Genomic DNA, 20172 nt, shown 5'->3' on the forward strand with positions numbered 1-20172 from the left:
TTGGGAGGCCGAGGCGGGTGGATCACCTGAGGTCGGGAGTTCGAGACCAGCCTGACCAACGTGGAGAAAACCCGTCTCTACTATAAAACACAAGAATTAGCCAGGCATGGTGGTGCATGCCTGTAATCCCAGCTACTCAGGAGGCTGAGGCAAGAGAATCGCTTGAACCTGGGAGGTGGAGGTTGCAGGTGACCCGAGGTTGCGGTGACCCGAGGTTGCACCATTGTACTCCAGCCTGGGCAACAAGAGCGAAACTCCATCTCAAAAAAAAAAAAAAAAAAAAAAAAAAAAAAAATTATGCTCAGGCCGGGCACGGTGGCTCACGCCTGTAATCCTAGCACTTTGGGAGGCCGAGGCAGGTGGATCACCTGAGGTCAGGAGTTTGAAACCAGCCTGGCCAACATGGTGATACCCTGTCTCTACTAAAAATACAAAAAAATTAGCCGGGCATGGTGGCAGGCACCTGTAATCCCAGCTGCTCTGGAGGCTGAGGCAGGAGAATTGCTTGAACCCAAGAGGTGGAGGTCGCAGTGAGCCAAGATCATGCCACTACACTCCAGCCTGGGCGACAGAGCAAGACTCGTCTAAAAAAAAAAAAAAAAAAAAAATGCTCAGAGTTTGTCTCCTTGAATTGGGCCAAAAAGAAAGTGTCTCTGAGGATTTTATTTAATATTGTAGTTTCTGGGGAGAATGTAGTAACTATTTTCCTTATTTCCCAATGAACTTATTGAGGATCCACAGCTGGCTCCACTCTTCCGTCCCACTTACTTCTCAGACTTAAAAACCAGAACAGCCCCTTGTCCACAGCAGAAAGGGACATGCGCCTCAGTCGCTGTCTTCTTTTTTGCCAACAGGTGCTCTGAGAGGAGAGTTACCCTTTCTGGGTAGCACCCTAACACTTGCATGTTGATAGGTGGCTTTTCTAGTTAATTCCAGCTGACCCCGTGAGAACTTACGTTTCCACTTCTAAGTGTGCTCATCTCTGCTGCTGCTTGTCGGCATCTCAGTGTTAAGTCCTGATGCTGCTAGGCTTCCAGATAGTACTGGAATGGAAGACCCTTCGCTCAAGTAGCTTTATCTAAAAAGCAAAATTTTTATAACATTTTTGAAATGTGAATACATTTTGTCTGCTCTTTAAGGGAAAGGCAAACCCAAGGGTGTTGTGACTTAAATGGTTTTATACCAAGTTACCAAAGACTGTGGACACTTGCTGGGTGGGAAGTGAGGGAAGTTATCTCATTTCAGATAGTCCCAAACCGAGCCATCAGTTTAATTGCGTAAGACCTTATGAGCCCTAGCTCTATCCAGTCCACATGTGTAAGCCAGAAACATGTGTTCCCTTTGAACCTAATGGCCTCAAGAGTCAGTGGCCCAGATCAGAGGCAAAAACTGGCGATCCCCAAGCCAAATGTGGCCTGCAGATACGTGAAATCTTTTCAGGTTTTTTTTTTTTTTAAGTAATAAAGTAACCCTGGATGGGCCAAACAAAACACGAATTCAGATCGTGAGCCTCTGAGAAGACTGGTCTGCACTGGCCCTTGTTTCAGGGGACAAGAAGCAAATGTCCCTTTAGGTGTGCGGCAGGCACTTCCGTGTCAGCCTTGTTACGCGCAGGGCAGGCTCACCGGCCCTCTCTTACTTGCTGGTCCTCTAAGCTCTTGCCTTTGTGGTTTCTGAGTCTTTCTCTAATGTCCCTTCTAGCTTCACAACTCCTGTCACCTATGACGATAAAAGTTACAGTCACCATAAACTCACAGTATCTTTACACCCAGAAACAGTATTTCCATCCGCCTTTTTATGATAATCTGCTCAAAATAGAAGAAAATCTCAGTCTGTTAAGTCCTTTTTCTGATGTGGGAGAATTCTCTCAATTTCTAGGTTTTCTTTCTCAAGTCTAAGTTGGGATTTCTGGGTACCCGTTAATAAATACCCCCAGGCACAGACAAGCTCACACTTGACTTCAGTTTGCGGTTTAAAGCATTACCACCTTCAGTCTTTATGGTAACATAATCTCTGGACAAATTGCTTTTAATTCAGGCTGTACCATGAATACAGAAGTCCCATTAGTTTCAAGTGTAGTTTGACTTTTATTTAGATGAACGTCTCTAAATTCACAGTGAAATGGCTCTCAGCTCTAGGTTAGTATTGATTGAAATGTCTCTGGAGTAAGTTTAAAAGATTGTTGCCACATATGTGACACTTTCCGAGACAGACTTTAAACTCAAATTAATCGTACTGTTAATTGGCAGTGATGTCAATGGAATTAATAGCTGAGATGAAAAATGTTAACCTCTTTGGCAGACACAGGGCTGGGTAGACTTTGGAGGCAAGGAAAGATTACTTTCTGGCAAAGAAAGTTAGGGCCCATTTGGATCACATCTTTGTGGCTTCTGTTCCTGAAAGATGAAGCTGGTCTGGTTGAGATTGTGGTCACCTAACAGAATAGTGCCCATCTTGCTCTTTGTCCGCCTCTAAGGGTATGGCTGGGTTATGAAGCAGGGCGAGTTGTAATTCTGAACCATTGACACAGACGCCATCTTCTTGAGAAAGCTACTCACGTGAGGCTTTCCCTGCCTGTGGTTAACACAAACAAGAATTTCCAACAACTGGCCCTTTTCTCCTGTGTGACTGTCCCTCCCGGTTTATTCGTTGTAGGTGGGAATACTGTGTTCCTAAGTAGCCTTATGATTCAGGATCTTACAGTGTTCACTTTCTAAACACTCACTTGAACTTTGACAAATTATTTGTGCAATTTTTAGTCTTAAGCTCTTGTGTAGACCAGGGTTTTTCAACCTCTGAATCCTAGGATTGACATTTAGGGCTGTGCAGTTCTCAGTTGTGCAGGGCTGCCTGTGCATGGTAAGATATTTAACAGCATCTTTGGCTTTTATCCACCAGATGCCAGTAACACCCCCCACTCCCTGCCACCAGTTGTGACAACCAAAAATGTCTCCAGACATTGCTAAGTGTCCTCTGGGGGGCAAAATCATCCCTGGTTGAGAGCCACTGGTTTAGTCAATGAAGGGTTTTTTCCCTTTTCTCCTTTACTACTGCTTGATGTTGATGCTACTGAAACATTAATTTAAAAAAATGCCGTTAAGAATAGCCTTGGACTTGATATGGTGCAAAGCATTTGGACCAGGACACGTTAATGTAGGTAGAGAACTGTTTTACCTTAGAATTTCTCTCCAAGTTGTTAAATAGTGAAATGATACTGATAGAAATTCATTTGGGTTTTCACAGAGTTGCTTGGAGTGCCTTATTTATGGATGTAGGTGGGGAGGGGGTATGTCTGTAAATCTCAGTATCAGTACGGTTACTTAATACATGATCATGGGATGGGGGCTTGGATTTGAGGGTGGGGGAGCCAGGAGAAGAGAAGATTTCTGAATTCTGGGTATGATGCCAAGTGTTGATTCCGTTTTTTTCTCTGTCTTTACCAGAAACCTGAGTTACAACAAACTCTCTGAGATTGACCCTGCGGGTTTTGAGGACTTGCCGAATCTACAGGAAGTGTGAGTCTTCCCCTAAACCTCTGGTGGATGGAAGGATGGAGAGCTCTTTGGGAAAATCCTCTCGTATTGCAGCATCGCTCGCTCCCCTAGATCTGCGGTGTAAACTTGTAGGAAGGAACGTTTGTGTATGGGCTGTGTTGACGAATTCTACTCCTGCTTATCTCTCCCTTACTGTAGGCTCTTGAAGGGTGTGTTACAATTCAGTAGGCATAGAGCTCCTGGAAATCCTGGGCGCATGGTGGGTGTATAGCAGAGTCCCTCTATTGTGGGAAGCCTTGTAACTGGAGTGACACATCCTAGGCTGGTACTTTCTCACAGTTCCTGCACCACCACGCCCAGCTAATTTTTGTATTTTTAGTAGAGATGGGATTTCGCCGTGTTGGCCAGGGTGGTCTCGAACTCTGGCCTCATGTGATCTGCCCGCCTTGGCCTCCCAGTGTGCTGGGATTACAGGTTGATCAGCCCACTCAACAGTGGCATGTGAGCCAGCCCACCTGTATTTCCCAGGAAGTGAAGTTATAGAAGGATGGACTATAGAGGCTTACCTGTTCCTCTCTACCTCCAAACAGAGCTAGGCATGACTGCCTTTGGAGGTCTAGGCTTGCCGTCCCTTGCAGTGTCTTGGAAATCAGGCTGCGGTCTTTCCTTCTTTTTAATGTATTCTGTTTTTGATGTGGATGTTAGGATTATCAGGAATTTTAGTTTCATGGAGACTTTATAGAAACTTTCACGTATATGTAGTATACATACTGTAGAAAAATTGGCAGCTACAGAAATGTGTGAAGAATGAAAATCACCAGTATTCTCACCCAGGCATACCCATTGTGAACACCTAGTGAAAACTATTACGTGTACATATGTAATTTTAGGATCAAACTGTACATTATGGTTTTACATCAGTCTTTCCTACTTATCCTTACATAAGATACTTTATCATGTAAATTAAAAGTTTTTGAATGTCCTGTTTTAGTTTTTATGTAAAACTACTATACATGGATATTCCATATATTACCTACCCAGTACTTCCATTATTATTTTTATTAGACATTATTAGGTAAGTTTTTTACTCATTTTTGTTATGAGCAACTGATAAAAGACTTATTTGTTGTTTTTTGTTTGTTTCTTTGAGACAGGGTCTTGCTCTGTTGCCCAGGCTAGAGTGCAGTGGCGCAATCTCAGCTCACTGCAACCTCTGCCTCCCGGGTTCAAGTGATTTTCACACCCCAGCCTTGTGAGTAGCTGGGACTACAGTTGTGTGCCACCACATCCAGCTAATTTTTTTAGTAGAGATGGGGTTCCTCCATGTTGGTCAGGCTGGTCTTGAACTCCTGACCTCAAGTGATCCTGCTGCCTTTGCCTCCCAAAGTGCTGGGGTTATAGGTGTGAGCCACTGCACCTGGGCTTACTTGTTATTCTTTGATTCCATTATTGATGACATGTCTAAAGAAATTCTGATTTCATCAGCTGGTACAATTTGCAAAATACTTGGATTCCGTACCGTCATCTCCAGATTCTCCAGATTGGCATTTATAATTTCTACTTCCGTTTAAAAAAGGTTTAGGCTTCCACAGTTAAAGAAGCATCAGAGCAGGAAGGGGCCTTGGAAGTGGTTTCTCTAGGACTCTCATTCTCTCAGAGGATCAGTGAGCCCGTGGCAGGGGAAAGGAAGTTTGAAGTGGGTCACTGTGTGAGTTTGCTAAGGCTGCTGCCATAACAAACAAATAGCACAGGCTGGGTGCCTTCAACAGCAGAAATTCATCTTCTCACAGTCTGGAAGCAGGAAGTCCAAGATCAAGGTACTGGCAGGTTTGGTTTCTTCCGAGGCCTTGCACTGTGCCCTCACGTGGTCTTTCCTCTGTGTGCATTCATGGTGTCTCTGTGTGTGTCCAGATTTCCTCTTCTTATAAAGACACCAGTCACATTGGATCAGGGCCCATCTCCAAATGCAGTCACATGCTGAGGTACTAGGGGTTAGAGCTTCAGCATATGAACCCTAGAGGAACACAGTTCAGCCCATTGTAGTCACCAAGATGATAAACCCAGTCCATCATGAAGCTTGTCAGGTTTGTAACCCAGTGCTTTCCCTGATCCAAGCTGTCTTTAATGCTTGTGGTTAGAATATATTCAAATTCTGTGTACATCTCCAAACTTAGTGGTTTCTGTTAGGACTGGACAAAATTGGAGAATTCCCTCTAGCATCATTGAAGCTTTCATTGAATACTTATTCGAGCATCTGCTCTGTCCAGGGGCTCTTCTGGGTGCTGGGGCTACAGGAGTTAACAAGACACAAATAGGGCTGGAACTGGGGAGGGGCAAGTGAGGCACCCAACACAGGCACAGAATTTATGGGGACACCAAAGACTCAGCAGTCAAGATAAAGGGTATTTTGATACAGTATTTTGAAAGTCAAAATGAATGTTAAAAAAAAATGGTGAGTAAAATATAAAAAGCTTAGATCAAGATAGGATTAGTATTACTAATTTCTCTCCTTTTGTCTTCAGTTCCAGGATGGCTTCACACGGTGCTGTTGCTGATTTTGTCTTGATTTAAACTTTTCATATTTTGTTCATCATGAATTTTGTTTCGCATTCATCTTCATATTTAAAAAATGTTGCATTAATATAGTCTTTGTCCTGGTGACTGGGGTTTTGGCTGTCCCTTAAATTTTGTGCCCCTCCCACCCAATTACAGTCCTGCAGACAAACCTCTCCTCTCACTGAGTTTACATTAAGTTGAGGGAAGCCATGGACTGAATAAGGAAACCAGCAAGACTTACTGGAGATAAGTGGTATGGGGGAAATAGAACAGAGTAATGTGGGAGTATTTTTTGTATGAAGAATTTTGGAAGCATGATAACGGAAACAGTGTGATCAGGAAGGTCCTGACTGAGCAGGTGTGAATGATGAGGACAGGGAGCACTGCAAGTACAGAGCCTCAAGAAGGGAACAGGCTGAGGACCACTGTGCCTGGCATGGAAGAGGGCAGGGGTATGTGGCCAGAGGCCAGGTCCTTTTATGGTTTCAACTCTCACTGACCCCTGTCTATCAGGGGCAGGCATGGTACATGCTCTGGTGAGCATTTTCAGTGTTGTTCTAACTCCCTGTTCCTCTTGTTCCTTGCCTAGACAGGCTTTCACCTTTCATTTGATTTGGCTCCCGTGACCTGCAGCCTGTACTCAGCACTTCTTAGAGTTTATGTCCCACACAGCTCTAGAACTGAGCACTCCCACCTTTCCTTCACTGGAAATACTGGTTATGAGTCTTAAAAATATATTTCTCACTTACGAACAGTCACAGTAATTGTAGCAATGTGCTAATTAACCTTTGGAGAATACGACATCACTTAACCCTAACACCAACTCTGTGATATAAAACATTTTCTTTTTTTTTTTTTTTTTTTTTTTTTTTTTTTGAGATGGAGTTTCGCTCTTATCTCCCAGGCTGCAGTGGCACAATCTTGGGTCACTGCAACCTCCGCCTCTTCGGTTCAAGCGATTCTCCTGTCTCAGCCTCCCGAGTAGCTGGGATTACAGGTGCCTGCAACCATGCCCAGCTAATTTTTATATTTTAAGTAGAGGTGAGATTTCACCATGTTGGCCAGGCTGGTCTTGAACTCCTGACCTTAGTGATCCGCCCACCTTGGCCTCCCAAAATGCTAGGATTACAGGCATGAGCCACCACGCCCGGCCTGATATAAAACATTTTCTTTCTTTCTTTTTTTTGAGATGGAGTATTGCTCTGTCACCCTGGCTGGAGTGCAGTGGCATGATCTCAGCTCACCACAACCTCCACCTCCTGGGTTCAAGTGATTCTCATGCCTCAGTTTCCCAAGTAGCTGGGATTACAGATGTGTACCACCATGCCCAGCTAATTTTTGTATTTTTAGTAGAGATGGGATTTTGCCGTGTTGGCCAGGCTGGTCTCGAACTCTGGCCTCATGTGATCTGCCTGCCTTGGCCTCCCACACCCAGCCCCTTAAAGCATTTTCTTTGTAAGTATTTTCTCAGCTGGGTGCAGAAGGATCACTTGAACCTAGGAATTTGAGACCAGCCTGAGCAAAAAAGTGAGGCCCTGTCTTTACAAAAAATTAGCTGGACATAGTGGCCCATGCCTGTAGTCCCAGGTTCTTGGGAGGCTGAGGCCTCAAGATCACTTGAGCCCAGGAGGTTGAGGCTTCAGCGTGCCATGTTTGCACCATGCACTCCACCCAACAGAGCAAGACCCCATCTCTGAAAAAAAAAGTAAGAAAAATAAAAGGAGTTTCTCTGCTTTGCAGAAGAGGAGACAGATACTTAGAAAAGTTAAAGAAACTTGTACAGTGTCACATGGTTGGTAAAGCTGAGAGTTGAACTCAAAACCTGTGCTAACCTTGCGGCTGCACTACCTTAAATCCTACATCCTTCATCTTAACCTTCACAGTCAACTGAAGATGAAGAGGAACTGAAGCATGGGATTTGGCTGAAATTGCATGGCTAGTGAGTGGTAGAACTTGACCCATGTTCTCCATTATAATCCTGGTCCACACCGTCTATGGCAACAGTACCTTCCGAGTGTGGGGGATGTTAAGACAGAGGTCATATCTTAGGGATTCAATATGATGTGGTGGGAAAAACTCATTTTGGTAGCAAATAGACTCACGTTTGATTTGTGGTTCTGCCCCTTACTAGGGTCCTGAGACCTTAGACAAGTTACTTAGTGCCTCAGCGTTTGCTTTCTTTCTTCTGTGACATTGACATCATAACACATTGTCGGTGTTATTATAGTTATTAAGATGACGCACAGGCCCTTGCACATGCGAGAGGCTCACTGAATATTATCCCTCTTCTCTCCTGCTACTTTTGGAACTGCCCAGCCCTCCAAGCTGGGTGCACTGTTTAGAAATGAATCTTTGCAGGCTGACAGGTTGAATGTCTTACCATTGTGCCTCCTATCCCTAGTGTCATTCCCTGTTCTGTGAGATGGATGATATGAATTCCCTGCTGCCTAGAACAGTAGAACTTCTCACTGATAAAGACCCAGGCCTTTCCCTAAGGGAATTCTAAAAAGTCGTAGAGAAAGAAAGAGGCTGTGAGGTGTGAGGAGTGGGGAGTTGGGGAAGGATATTGAAGAAAAGAAAAAAAATCGTAGCTGACATGCTACTGCTTCAAAATTAACCAGTCTCCAGTGTTGCCCAGGCGCTGTCAGCTCTCCCAAACCTTATAGAGCCTTCAGTCTGGAACCCTCGTTGAGAATGGAGCCACAGGCTGGCAGAACAGCAGGCGGTGGTTTAGCAGTGGTTTTATTCTGGAGGCCTCAGAACCACATGACATCGTGGGCCGGCTGGAGAGAGAAGGCGAGGCCCCTGGAGGACATGAGGACACTTGTGCAGCTGCGTCCAAGCCACACGGTCTTCACTGCCCACAGCCCTGAGGAAAGCCCACCAGGGAGTGCCTCCAGCTGGGGTCCTGGCCAGCAGGCTCCTCTATTAATAAGAGGGGCTATTTATACAGTCCTGGGTAGAAACTGCCCTCAGATCACATTACTGCCGCCTGGCCTGCGAGCGCCTGCTGTGGGTGCTGCTGTGTGCTTGCCAGGGCTACTGACCTGGTAAGGAAGCCTCAAGTGTGCCCTGCTATTGGGTATTTGTGGCTCATCCCACTCTGTCAGGCTGCTGCTCCCCACAGTGAGTGTGTGTGAGCAGGGGTGCGGGGGATGGTAGTATGTTTAGGGAGAGGGTAAAATAATGAGGGTTGTCATTTTGGGGTACTGCTTTTTGGCTGTGAATTACTATCACTTTTTTTTTTTTTTTTTTTAAAGACAGGATCTCACTCTGTTGCCCAGGCTAGAGTACAGTGGTCATAGCTGACTGCAGCCTCAAATTCCTAGGCTCAAGTGATCCTCGCAACCTCAGCCTCCTGAGTAGCCGGGACTACAGGCGTGCACCACCACTCCTGGCGAATTTTTTGTAGAGACGGGTTTTGTCATGTTGCCCAGGCTAGTCTCGAACTACTGGGCTTAAATGATCCTCCTGCCTTGGCCTCCCAAAAGGCTGAGATACAGGTGTGAGCCACCATGCCTGGCCATACTGCCACCTCTTAAGCATATCCTGTGTATCTGTCTATATCCTAAGATCTTAGGTTTAATTATTTCAGCTGGATCCTCCCAAAACCCTACAAAGCTGGTACTTGTGTTGTTTACATTCTTCAGAAGAGGGAAGTAAGGGACAGCAAGGCTGAGTGACATGCTTAGCATTGGATTGATAAAGGGTACAATTGGAGTTGAGTGAACCAAGATCTGTCTGATTTAAACATCTGAGCTGTATAATCCCATCCTGATAATCCCTGTCCTGTAATTGTGCCTCAGTTTCCTTTCTTAAGGAGAGGTGATAATTTAGTACTTTCCACAAAGTGTTAGCATGTCATTCAGTGAGATATTGCACATAGAAAACTTAGGACAGAGTCTGGCGCATAGTAGATGTTCACCTTTATTATTGTTTATTTTGTTAATTATATCCTACACTAAAATAATTTTATCTGGCTATCTTGTGTAGAAACCACGTATCATAAAGTCTCACCAAATCGATTAGTTAGTATACATTATTCTCTAGTAACTAAAGCAGAATACAGTTATTAAGTGGCCCTGCTTCTGAAACCCGTATTCCTACGTGATAGTGATGGCTTTCACTCTTTTAAGAAACAAAACCAACTACAGTTTCAACGCCCTGCCCAACTTTGACTACTATTTTTTTTTTTTTTTTTTTAAGGCGGGGTCTCACTCTGTCGCCCAGGCTGGAGTGCAGTGGTGTGACCTCGGCTCACTGTAAGCTCCGCCTCCCGGGTTCACGTCATTCTCCTGCCTCAGCCTCCCGAGTAGCTGGGACTACAGGCGCCTGCCACCGCGCCCAGCTAATTTTTTGTACTTTTAGTAGAGATGGGGTTTCACCGTGTTAGCCAGGATGGTCTCGATCTCCTGATCTCGTGATACGCCCGTCTCGGCCTCCCAAAGTGCTGGGATTACAGGCGTGAGCCACCGTGCCCGGCCAACTTTGACTACTATTAATTGCAGCTCTGTCTGTATTTGGGAGCAACCAAAGAAACAGCCACTATGTCTACCAAGTAGTGAATTGGCCAGTTAAATTATGGTTAATTTATACCAGCAGAGGACTACTCTGCCACCAGTTAAACGAGTAGTGGAGACCTCCAAGGTATATTACTAAAGAGAAATGGTGGTACACAACAGTCTGTTTAATACACATGCATTTGTGCAAAAGAAAAACACATACACATCTCCAGTAGCCAGCAGCAGGAGCTGCCCTTTGGAGGCAGACCAGAGGATGGAACTGCAAAGAAGCTTTATGTTTACTATGTATTCTTTTTTGAAATGGTTTGAAAACTTTACTCTGTGCTTATACCAGCTATTCACTAAGTAAATAAATACAGCAAGAAAAATTCAGGCACGGTGGCTCACGCCTGTAATCTCAGCACATTGAGAGGCCGAGAAGGGCGGATCACCTGAGGTCAGGAGTTTGAGACCAGCCTGGCCAACATGGTGAAACCCCATGTGTACTAAAAATAAAAAAATTAGCTGAGTGTGGTGGCCCCTGCCTGTAATCTCAGCTACTCGGGAGGCTGAGGCAGGAGAATCGCTTGAACCCAGGAGGCAGAGCCGAGATCGTGCCAATGCACTCCAGCCTGGGCCACCACAGAGCGAGACTCCATCTCAGAAAAAAGACAAGCACTATTTCTGCATTGGTTTGACATTGTTTGTTGAAGCCAAATTTGATTAAGATTGATGATGATGATGATGTAGTACTATGAAATAGCCTTTATCACATTTTATAGCTTACAAAATGTAAAACTTTAAGTCAATTAAATGGAAGTTTTTGGAGAAAGCTGAGGGACCAGAAGGTCCAAGCTGACCTTATTGATTGAGTTGGGAAAGGACCCACCCCCAGGTTCTGCCCTGGGGTCAGGAATCCTTTTACCTTAGCTACACCTTCTCTAGCCCCATGGTCCAGCCGTGATTCATGGGTCTGATGCATCTGAGGCACTTCTTAATCCTGAATCATCAGAAAAGGTTTAGAAATAGAGGCCAGACGTTTCAGAGAGATTTTTAGGGCCTTGGATAGAAGTAAATTGTAGGGGGAGATGGGATTCAGCAGGGGAAGTAAATTGGCAGGTAGGGGGTGAGAGAAGACTGTACAATCGTAGATATTTAAAAAAATTTCATCAGGCACAATCTTTAATTCCTAAAATTTCCTTATTCATGGAGACTCTGCTAAACTTCCTGAGTGCCTTTCCCCTCAAAGCTGTAGCTGTGCTATTTTTGACCAGTCTCTATTTCAGTCTGGCAAGAAGTTCATTGCATCTCAGAGTGAGCTGGGCCTCTGCTGCCTTCTGAGGAGAGTATTCTTGTTTAAACAGGGGACAGAGTGAACAAAAAGGGAGCCAGCAGTGGTGGAGCTAACAGACACTCTGAATAGCGGTTCTTTTTTCAGTAGAAATGATCTGGAAGTAAGCTCAGTGTGCAGGGCGTCTCCTGGGGGCTCTGAGTGTCCTCCGTGTAAGTCAGGCAGCCCTGTTGCCACCAGAGCCTGCTGTTTCTGACTGACTTGACTCAGGCCCGCTCATCTAGACATTCAAGGCCCAGTTAAGCTCCAGCACTGGTCCACCACCCCTCTATGTTCCACTTCCAGCAGTTCTGTCACATTTTGAAATATCATGATGCCCCCTTCCCTTGTTCATTTATTTCTGTGAAATTGGGTGGAGCAGTTTGTCACAGATACAGTAGGCCTGGCCTGAGACCAAGCTCATCAGGCGTAGCCCCCTGCAGAGAAGTCCATACACTTTGTTTCAGGTTTAAAATCAAGTGAGGTCCTAAGCTGGCTGAAAAAACAACTGTGCTGTTACCTACGGGATTATGAGCTTTCCAGCTGGCCTTTGAGCCCGTTGCTCTCCTCTGGTTTGTAGTCATACTTTTTTCAGCTCTTGGCCATGTCCTCTCTAGTGGCGTGACCCTAGACTAGTGACTTAAACTGGCCTAGAGAACTTACCGGTAACGTAGAGAACAGTAGTAGTTAACCTGGTACCTGACTCACAGTTGTGATGGTAAAACTGCACGAGGCATGTCGAGTTTTTGCTGAAATAAAGAAATAGAAGGTAATGAGGAAAAACCTAGACTTTGGGGCTAGGCACCCTGGGCCACTGCAACTTACTGCTGGCGACCTTGGTCAAATTCCTTAACATCTGTGTTTCAGTTTCCTCATTGGTGCAGTGGAAATGTTCCTGAGACCTACTTCTGAGGGCTGTAAAGATGCATTAATATACTGAAAAGCTCTTAGAGCTGTGCCTGGCACATAGTCAGCCTTCATTAATTTACCTGCTATTGTTTTTGTTACCACCATTCTCTGTGTTTTAGAATAAATCGCAAGCAATGAAAGAGTTCAGGCAAGCTGCCTGATTGACAGCAGGTCCCCGACCTAAGTTTTTCTTGCTCTGATAAAACCTGGGGGTCTCTTGTAATAATAGGTGCGTTGATGGGTACTATGAAAATTTATTAGCTGAGATTAAGACTGATGGGGAGTTTTCAGTGTCCCTGAGTGAGGATGGGAAATGGATCACAGCAGGGTTGGGGGAGATAAAAGGTGAAGCAGAAACAATCTGATTTAGCGGGCAGTCAGATAAGAGACTGTTAAAGTAATTAATTGTCTATTTCAACACACAAACAAGGGCCCTTTAAGTGGAGAAGGGATTTGCCACATGATACGGATCTGCCTTCTCTGTGCCAGATGCTTCAGCCATGAAGCTATTGAAACAGGCATTCTGTGTCCCACAGCCCAGTAATTGCCAAGCTTCATCCCTAACTGGCTTTGGCACTGAAGAAAGCAAATGGGATAATTCAAGGCCTTTCCTTTTTGTTTTTTTTCCTTCTCCTATTCACTTCTATAAAAGATGGCAGACAACCAGATTATTCTATTCAAGCGCATGCTAGCCGTATACTTGTATGAGTACAGCTGTCATTTCAGTTGCCTTGTCTTCAAACAGAAACAAGATGCTTTGTGTTAGACGTACCTCCCTTAAAAAACTGAGAATAAGAACCCAGTTTTATCCCCTTGAGTTTGCATCGCAAGTACAATTTCTTTCTAGCCCATCACCTGGCAGAAAGCTTGAACACTGTGCTTTGGTTTTCTTAAGGGTTGTTGGGCTCACTTTGCAAGTCTGATTTTGGATTCTCTTCCCAGATTTGGAAATACATGTCCATGTAAGGAGGCCAGATTGCACAGCCTCTGGAGGCAGACCAGGCGAGCCGTGCTTTAGTTCGTGGGTTTCCCCTTGCGTTAAGAGATGTTAACTATGGAAATACAGATTTGGACTATTTTAGCAGGAAGGGAGCTTGGAGAGCACATCTCGTCTGTGGAGAATTTTCAAAGTGTCTATGCACACAAGTGTGTGTATATATGTTCATTTTCCTGGGGAATGCATCCAGAGGCTCCATCACAGTCCAGCTGGAACCTCAAATGGAAGAGAGTCTGAGTCCAGTTCCCTTGTTATTTCACAGATGAGGCACTGAAATAATTGGCCCCATGTGTCCCAAGCCCCTCAGAACTCCATGTGAGACAGGGCGTGAGTCCCTGGCTCTTGTTCCACACATGTTACCCTTTAACAGGGGCAAATTTCTGCCCACGGGGAGTGTTCTCACCGATGGTCTTAGGGGCACTTTTGTCTAGAACCTGCCTCTTGGCTTGTTCTCACTGTTCCTTGTCTTGATTTCTGAGTTCGATGGGAAGCTGATGGGAGACAGGAGACGCTTCCCCTTAGTGTTTGTTTCTAGCCATGGGTGTGATCAATGGCTAGTTTTTGTGACCTCGTGTGACTTCTTTCCCTTTAAAAACTCACTGCTAAATTCTCTTTTCTCCAACATTAGAATATAGGTTTACTGTGGCAGACTCAGCAGCGTTTGTTTTTTTCTGTTGTATGTGTATGATTTCAGACTAATTTAAATGCTTTACATGATTAATTTCTTGTTGTTGTTACAGGTACCTCAATAATAATGAGTTGACAGCGGTACCATCCCTGGGCGCTGCTTCATCACATGTCGTCTCTCTCTTTCTGTAAGTGGTGCCGTTTGGGGGACTCTGGGCTGTGTGGTGGGGCCATGGTGTTTGTTGCCCTGCTGATACCTGGTGGCAGGTACTTGAGTTCATGTACTCGCTCGTGAAGAAAATCTTTCTTCGTGTGACCCTCATGATCATGACAAATGCTTTGCTTGCTGTTTGGGGGTTTGCAGAATTAAAAGCTGGAAGTTTTACCTCATCTTTAATTTGCAAGAAAGTGGGTCTTTTGTCTTTTTTTTTTTTTTTTAATGCCTAGAGGTATATGGAACTAGATTTCTTGCTTCTGTGGTTGGTTAAGCTGCAATTTTTAATACAACTGGAGTTAAAGGAAGCTGTGTCCATTATAAGACAGCAAGCTCATCTTTGTGCCAGTGAATTTGGTAATTTACTTTTGTGGCTTTAAGAAAAAGAAAGTGCCCCCAGGCCTCTGGAGTCAACGTAAAAGTATGTTGTCATGGTCAAGTGTTAGGTAAGATGCAATCTATTTGTTATAGACAGCACACTGGAAATGAAAAAGCAAATGAAGGGCCTTAGCTAAAAAGACATGAAGGCACCCATTGGGAATACTATCATTTGTGTTGTTACAAACCTTTGTTAGAGAATTGAGCACTGGTCCTACCCCTATTTCTTCAGCAGTCAGGTGGAGGAGGTTGCTTGTTTTAAACTCACCCAGAAGACTTTCCAGATGAACCAGCCATGAGTCCAACAGTTTTCTATGCCAGATTTTATTGGCAGCTTCCCCAGCAGAGCACCTCCCTCTTCACACTGAATTTCCTGTTTCCACTCCAGGCTTGCATAGTTTAATTTTATTTTGATTTTGCTGGTTTTATAATTAGTTTGCTCACCTGTATGAATCTTTTCTCAATACTGAGGCTCGGCAGGCTGAGCAGAGAAACTTTGCAGGAAGGTGCTATTAATAAGAGTGCTGGCATGGCTTACAGATGTCAGATCTTTGGCTGGCCGCACGCCCTGTGTTCAGGAGGTGCTGTGTTCCTGTGAAACATGGTCTTGGGCTTAACCCTTTTCACGGCATTGTGGGATTGCAGGAGAGTGTGGGGGGTTAGAATTGCACTTCACTCTGTGCCCTGGACAGATGACCTAGTCTTTCTGAACCTCGTTTCCCTCATTTACATAATGTGTTTTTGACCCATTTTATACATGAGGAAAGTGAGGCCGGGGGGAGTGGAATGTATATGAAGCTCCCAGCATTGTGTGGGAGTGTTTGACAAATGGTGGTTACTGTCGTTGGCTGGTGGCTAGTTGTCACGTAGCTCCTTGGATCTTGGCAGGATCTCACCTTTAAGGCCACAGGATTTAAGAGTCAGTCCTTGTTCTGTGAAGTGCTGGAAGGAAGGTTTGTGGCCCTTTGTTCCCTTGATGCGTAAAGGTCTGACTTTATTTTGTACCCACTTGGTCTGTAGGCCCAGCATCTGGAAGGTGTTTGATTTTTGGCTTAATCAATGAGTTCATCTTATGTGAGGCTAATAGGGATGTGATAACCTGTTGTGTGTCCATAAAGCAAAGCACTTGAAGATGCTAGGAGCTCCTTGCTGCTTAAAGCACAGGTCATGGACCATCAGTATTGAGTTAGCTTCGAGCTTGTTAGAAATGCAGAACCTCAGGCTTAATGCCAACACTACTGGATCAGAAGCTCCATTTAACAAGGGCCCTGGCCGTTTGTCCACGAGTTCATGTTTGAGAAATGCTGATGTAACTCCTCTTGTTCTTCAAATGGTGAGGAAGCTAGGGCCACAGAGAATATCTCTGTGTTATCAGAGAAGAAACTGAGCCTCCCTGGAGGTCTTCTAAGTTGCAAAAGTGAGAGGTGGACCTGAGACCAGATACAAATGCCTTTGCATCACTCCTTTATCTGACCCCATGCACTCAGGGCAGGAGCACGGCAGGTGACTCTGAACCACACTGTGCCAGAGGCAGGCAGGGCCCCCAGTTTGCCCCATGGGCCTGTGGCACTTCGAATTGCACCTTGCTCTGCTGACTAAAAATACATTTCTGTTCCTTGGCCCAAGTGCCAAGAGAAGTGGGGCTGTTTGGCCTTGTTCCTGCTATTCCATTAGACAGCATCGAAATATGTAAAGCAAGAGAGAAAAAAAAGAGACTTACTCCCTGTTCGGGTTCAGTTTGGAAAATGCAGGTTAGCACTGGCAGCCAGCTCTTTGTCCTAAAGTTGGGCACCATCTGATTTGGTCAGTGATTTCTCTGAAATGACAGAAACCGAACGGGCTTTATCTTGGTTTTCTCTGAGGTGCCTGTGTTCCCTCTTCTTAGACTGGATGCCTGGATTCAGTGCTGGCAGGTTAGGTTAGCAGCGTGACATCTGGGCAGCTGGATTATTGATAATCCTTCATGCCTTTTCTGTATTTCCCAAGTGGACCGTGCAAAGGACGAGGGAGAAAACAGCAGAGCAGGCAGCGGATGAGCATCATTTTACAGCCCAAAGAACCACCTTCCTCATCCTAATCAGTGAAGGCAGAAGACTTAGCAGCCCCATCCACGTGATGATTCCAGTCATCCAGGCTTTGAACAGCAGGTTTTGCTGATGTGTCTGTTACTTTTCGGAACTAGTGAACTGAAGGGTGTCACGTGTTCTGTAAATCTTTAGTAGGCACTTTTTGTGCCCCTGCAGTTGTGGCCCAGAGGCTGTCCCAAAGGAGAAGCGGAAGCCTCAACACATCGTCTGAAAATGTGGTAGTTAATAGTTAGATGCTTATAGTCCTTAATCCTCAAATTCTTACTCCATTTTTGTGGGCAGACAGAGGATCAGAAAAAAAATAATTAAAATGTGCAGAGAGAATAGAGCAAATGTCTGCTGAGGCCATGTGAGTGACAGGAGCCCAGACAACTTTCTTGGGACAAGTTTATAGGTAGATGCATCACAGAAAATCAGGGCCAGGTGTGGGTCCTGCTGTTTCTGATGTAGTTGTGACCTTGGATACATACGTTACTTTTTTTCTCATTCACTGAATGAGGAAGTTGAAGCAGATGGTAGAAGTACCCTCGAAGCTTGTGTATTCTCTTTGTGCCCCGAAAGTTAAGAGTAGGGGCAGTAATGTCACAAAAGACATAGTTACCCTCTGACCAATAACTCACTGTTGTTGCTTTCTGTCTTTTCACAGAAGTAGTAGGTTTGTTAATTTTCAGCTTGGACACCTGTAATTATGGACTTTTGCCTCTGGAAGTTGGCCCTTTCTCTCTGTGTTTCATTTTGCTTATGTAGAAGTGAGCCGACTTCCCAGACACCAGAGCCCTCCCGAGCTGGGTGGCACCATTGGGAGAGCCTCGTGGGAAGAGGCATTGCCCTGCACCTGGCTTTTTCTATCAGGGCTTCAAAAGAGACTTCCATAGTTTTGGGAACTGGAGTCATATGGCAAAATTTCAATTGGTTAATACTTTCTGATTAAAGGAATCTAATTCAGTTCACATATTTGTCAAAGAACAGATTTATTTGCATTGTGTTCTGAGGATGATGCCGGAGCCATTCGTCCTTACTAAACAGAAAGCATAGAACTCAAGGAAAGCTCTTCATAAGAATGGGTTCTGGTGAGGGAGCTAATTTCATAAAATAGTGCTGAGAAAAAGAAACAGACTTTTGTTAAATGGCAGAAGCTGCCAGTAGATTTTTACGTTTGAGTATTTTTTCTTTAATTTGAAATCCAGGAAACTCAAGTTACGATTCCCACAGCAACAGTAATTTTGTCTGATGCATAAATGACATTTCTGTTGAGGAAAAATCCGTGCTTTTCCTGTGGTGTTGCTGCACTCATACCGTCGAGAAGATTGGTGACAGTGGAAATCGTTGAATTTTTCAGTCCTGGGAGTAAAAATGCATGTGGTATAGTCGGCCTTAGCTTTTGTCTCCTGTGCATGGACTGTAGCATATTACCCATAGGGTTGGCCTTGTCAACCTAACAGCTTCTCCAGCTGGTTTGTTCTAGACCTCATCCCTTTATGGTGCCTTGTCATTTGCTCTCCCCCAGCCTGTGTCCTCCACCAGGAGGAAGACCTAGGGAAAACTTAGGGGCACACAATTAATTGTGACTTTGTAATATTGCTATTAAAATTCCTTAGGTTTAGGCTGCATTTGAAAACACATTGAAATACCTTTTACTTCTAATCTTAAAAAAATGTTTTTGAAAACTATTTTTTTAAATGAGATAAGATAAATGTACCCAGGGGGATGGGGAGGCGGTGTGGGGCTGGTCAAATGGGTACAAAAAAATAGAAAGAATGAAGACCTACTATTTGATAGCACAACAGGGTGACTATAGCCAGTAATAACTTAATTGTACATTTAAAAATAATTAAGAGTGTAATTGGATTGTTTGTAATACAAAGGATAAATGCTTGAGGGCATGGATGCCCCATTCTCCATGATGTGATTTTTATGCACTGCATGCCTGTGTCAAAACATCTCATGTACACCGTAAATACATATACCTACTATGTACTCACAAAAAAAATCAGAAAATTAAAAAAAAAAACTTACCATTAACTCACCATTTAAAAGCCACTTGCAGTACGTTTTCAGTGTTGTGCAACCATCACCACTACAGAATGCTAAAACATTTTCATCACCCCCACAACCCCCCGCCCCCCAAAAAACCCCATACTCCTTCAACAGTCACTTCCCATATCCCTCACCCTAGCCCCTGGTAACCACTTATTTGAAAACTATTTTTTTTTTTTTTTTGAGGAAAGCATTTTTCTCTCATGTTAACAAATGAACCTGGAAGACTTAATATATAAATAACATAATAAAATATCTGAGGTGGCTTTAACTATATTTTGCTGTGGCCTCTTAGCTGAAAAAAAAGTGATTAAATGAAAGGGATAGGAAGGCCGGGCATGGTGGCTCACGCCTGTAATCCCAGCACTTTGGGAGGCCAAGGCAGGTGGATCACCTGAGGTCAGGAGTTCGAGACCAGCCTGGCCAAAATGGCAAAACCCCGTCTCTACTAAAAATACAAAAATCAGCCAGGCATGGTGGGAGGCGCCTGTAATCCCAGCTACTCTGGAGGCTGCGGCGGGAGAATCACTTGAACCTGGGAGGCAGAGGTTGCAGTGAGCTGAGATTGCGCCATTGCACTCTAGCCTGGGAGACAGGAACAAACTCTGTCTCAAAAAAAAAAAAAAAAAAAAGGCGAGTGGTGGGGGAGGATAGGATACTTAACATCCCTCTACTGTAATTTCTGGAGAATAAAACTTGGAAGGAAAGAAACACAGTGTCCTACCTGTGACCAAGGCGGGAGGTGGTCACCTCCGCCCTTCCCTGGGGGCGAGTGAAGAGTGGACGAAGCCCTGGGTGGGGTTGGAGGGATCTGAGGCAGCAAAGGCCTGAGTCCTTATCTTGGCTGGATCTGTTGGTGAAGTAAAATCAATAGGAATACTTCACTCTCAGAGTACCTAGCAAACCCTCTGGAAAAAAAGAGGGGTGAAATCAATCTTCTTTACAGGCTCGTTAATGCAAAGATCAATTCGCATTAAAGTGTAATTAAAGAGTGAGCCTTAGAGAGAGGCAGCTGTGATCTGCTGCTGCTCAGGGCTGGGG

The 20172-nt window shown here is 44.6% G+C and overlaps 1 protein-coding gene across 2 annotated transcripts in view; it reads left to right on the forward strand.

The window, feature by feature from the left end:
• LRIG1 (leucine rich repeats and immunoglobulin like domains 1) overlaps positions 1-20172 on the forward strand; it is a 123011-nt gene that overhangs the window by 35643 nt on the left and 67196 nt on the right. For both annotated transcript variants that reach the window (XM_030802094.1, XM_030802095.1), the window contains exons 2-3: positions 3444-3515; positions 14529-14603. In XM_030802094.1, coding sequence (XP_030657954.1) covers positions 3444-3515; positions 14529-14603 — 147 coding nt within the window. The remainder of the gene's footprint in view (positions 1-3443; positions 3516-14528; positions 14604-20172) is intronic.

This window comes from Nomascus leucogenys, chromosome 21, assembly GCF_006542625.1.
Source record: "Nomascus leucogenys isolate Asia chromosome 21, Asia_NLE_v1, whole genome shotgun sequence".
Lineage (NCBI taxonomy): Eukaryota > Metazoa > Chordata > Mammalia > Primates > Hylobatidae > Nomascus > Nomascus leucogenys.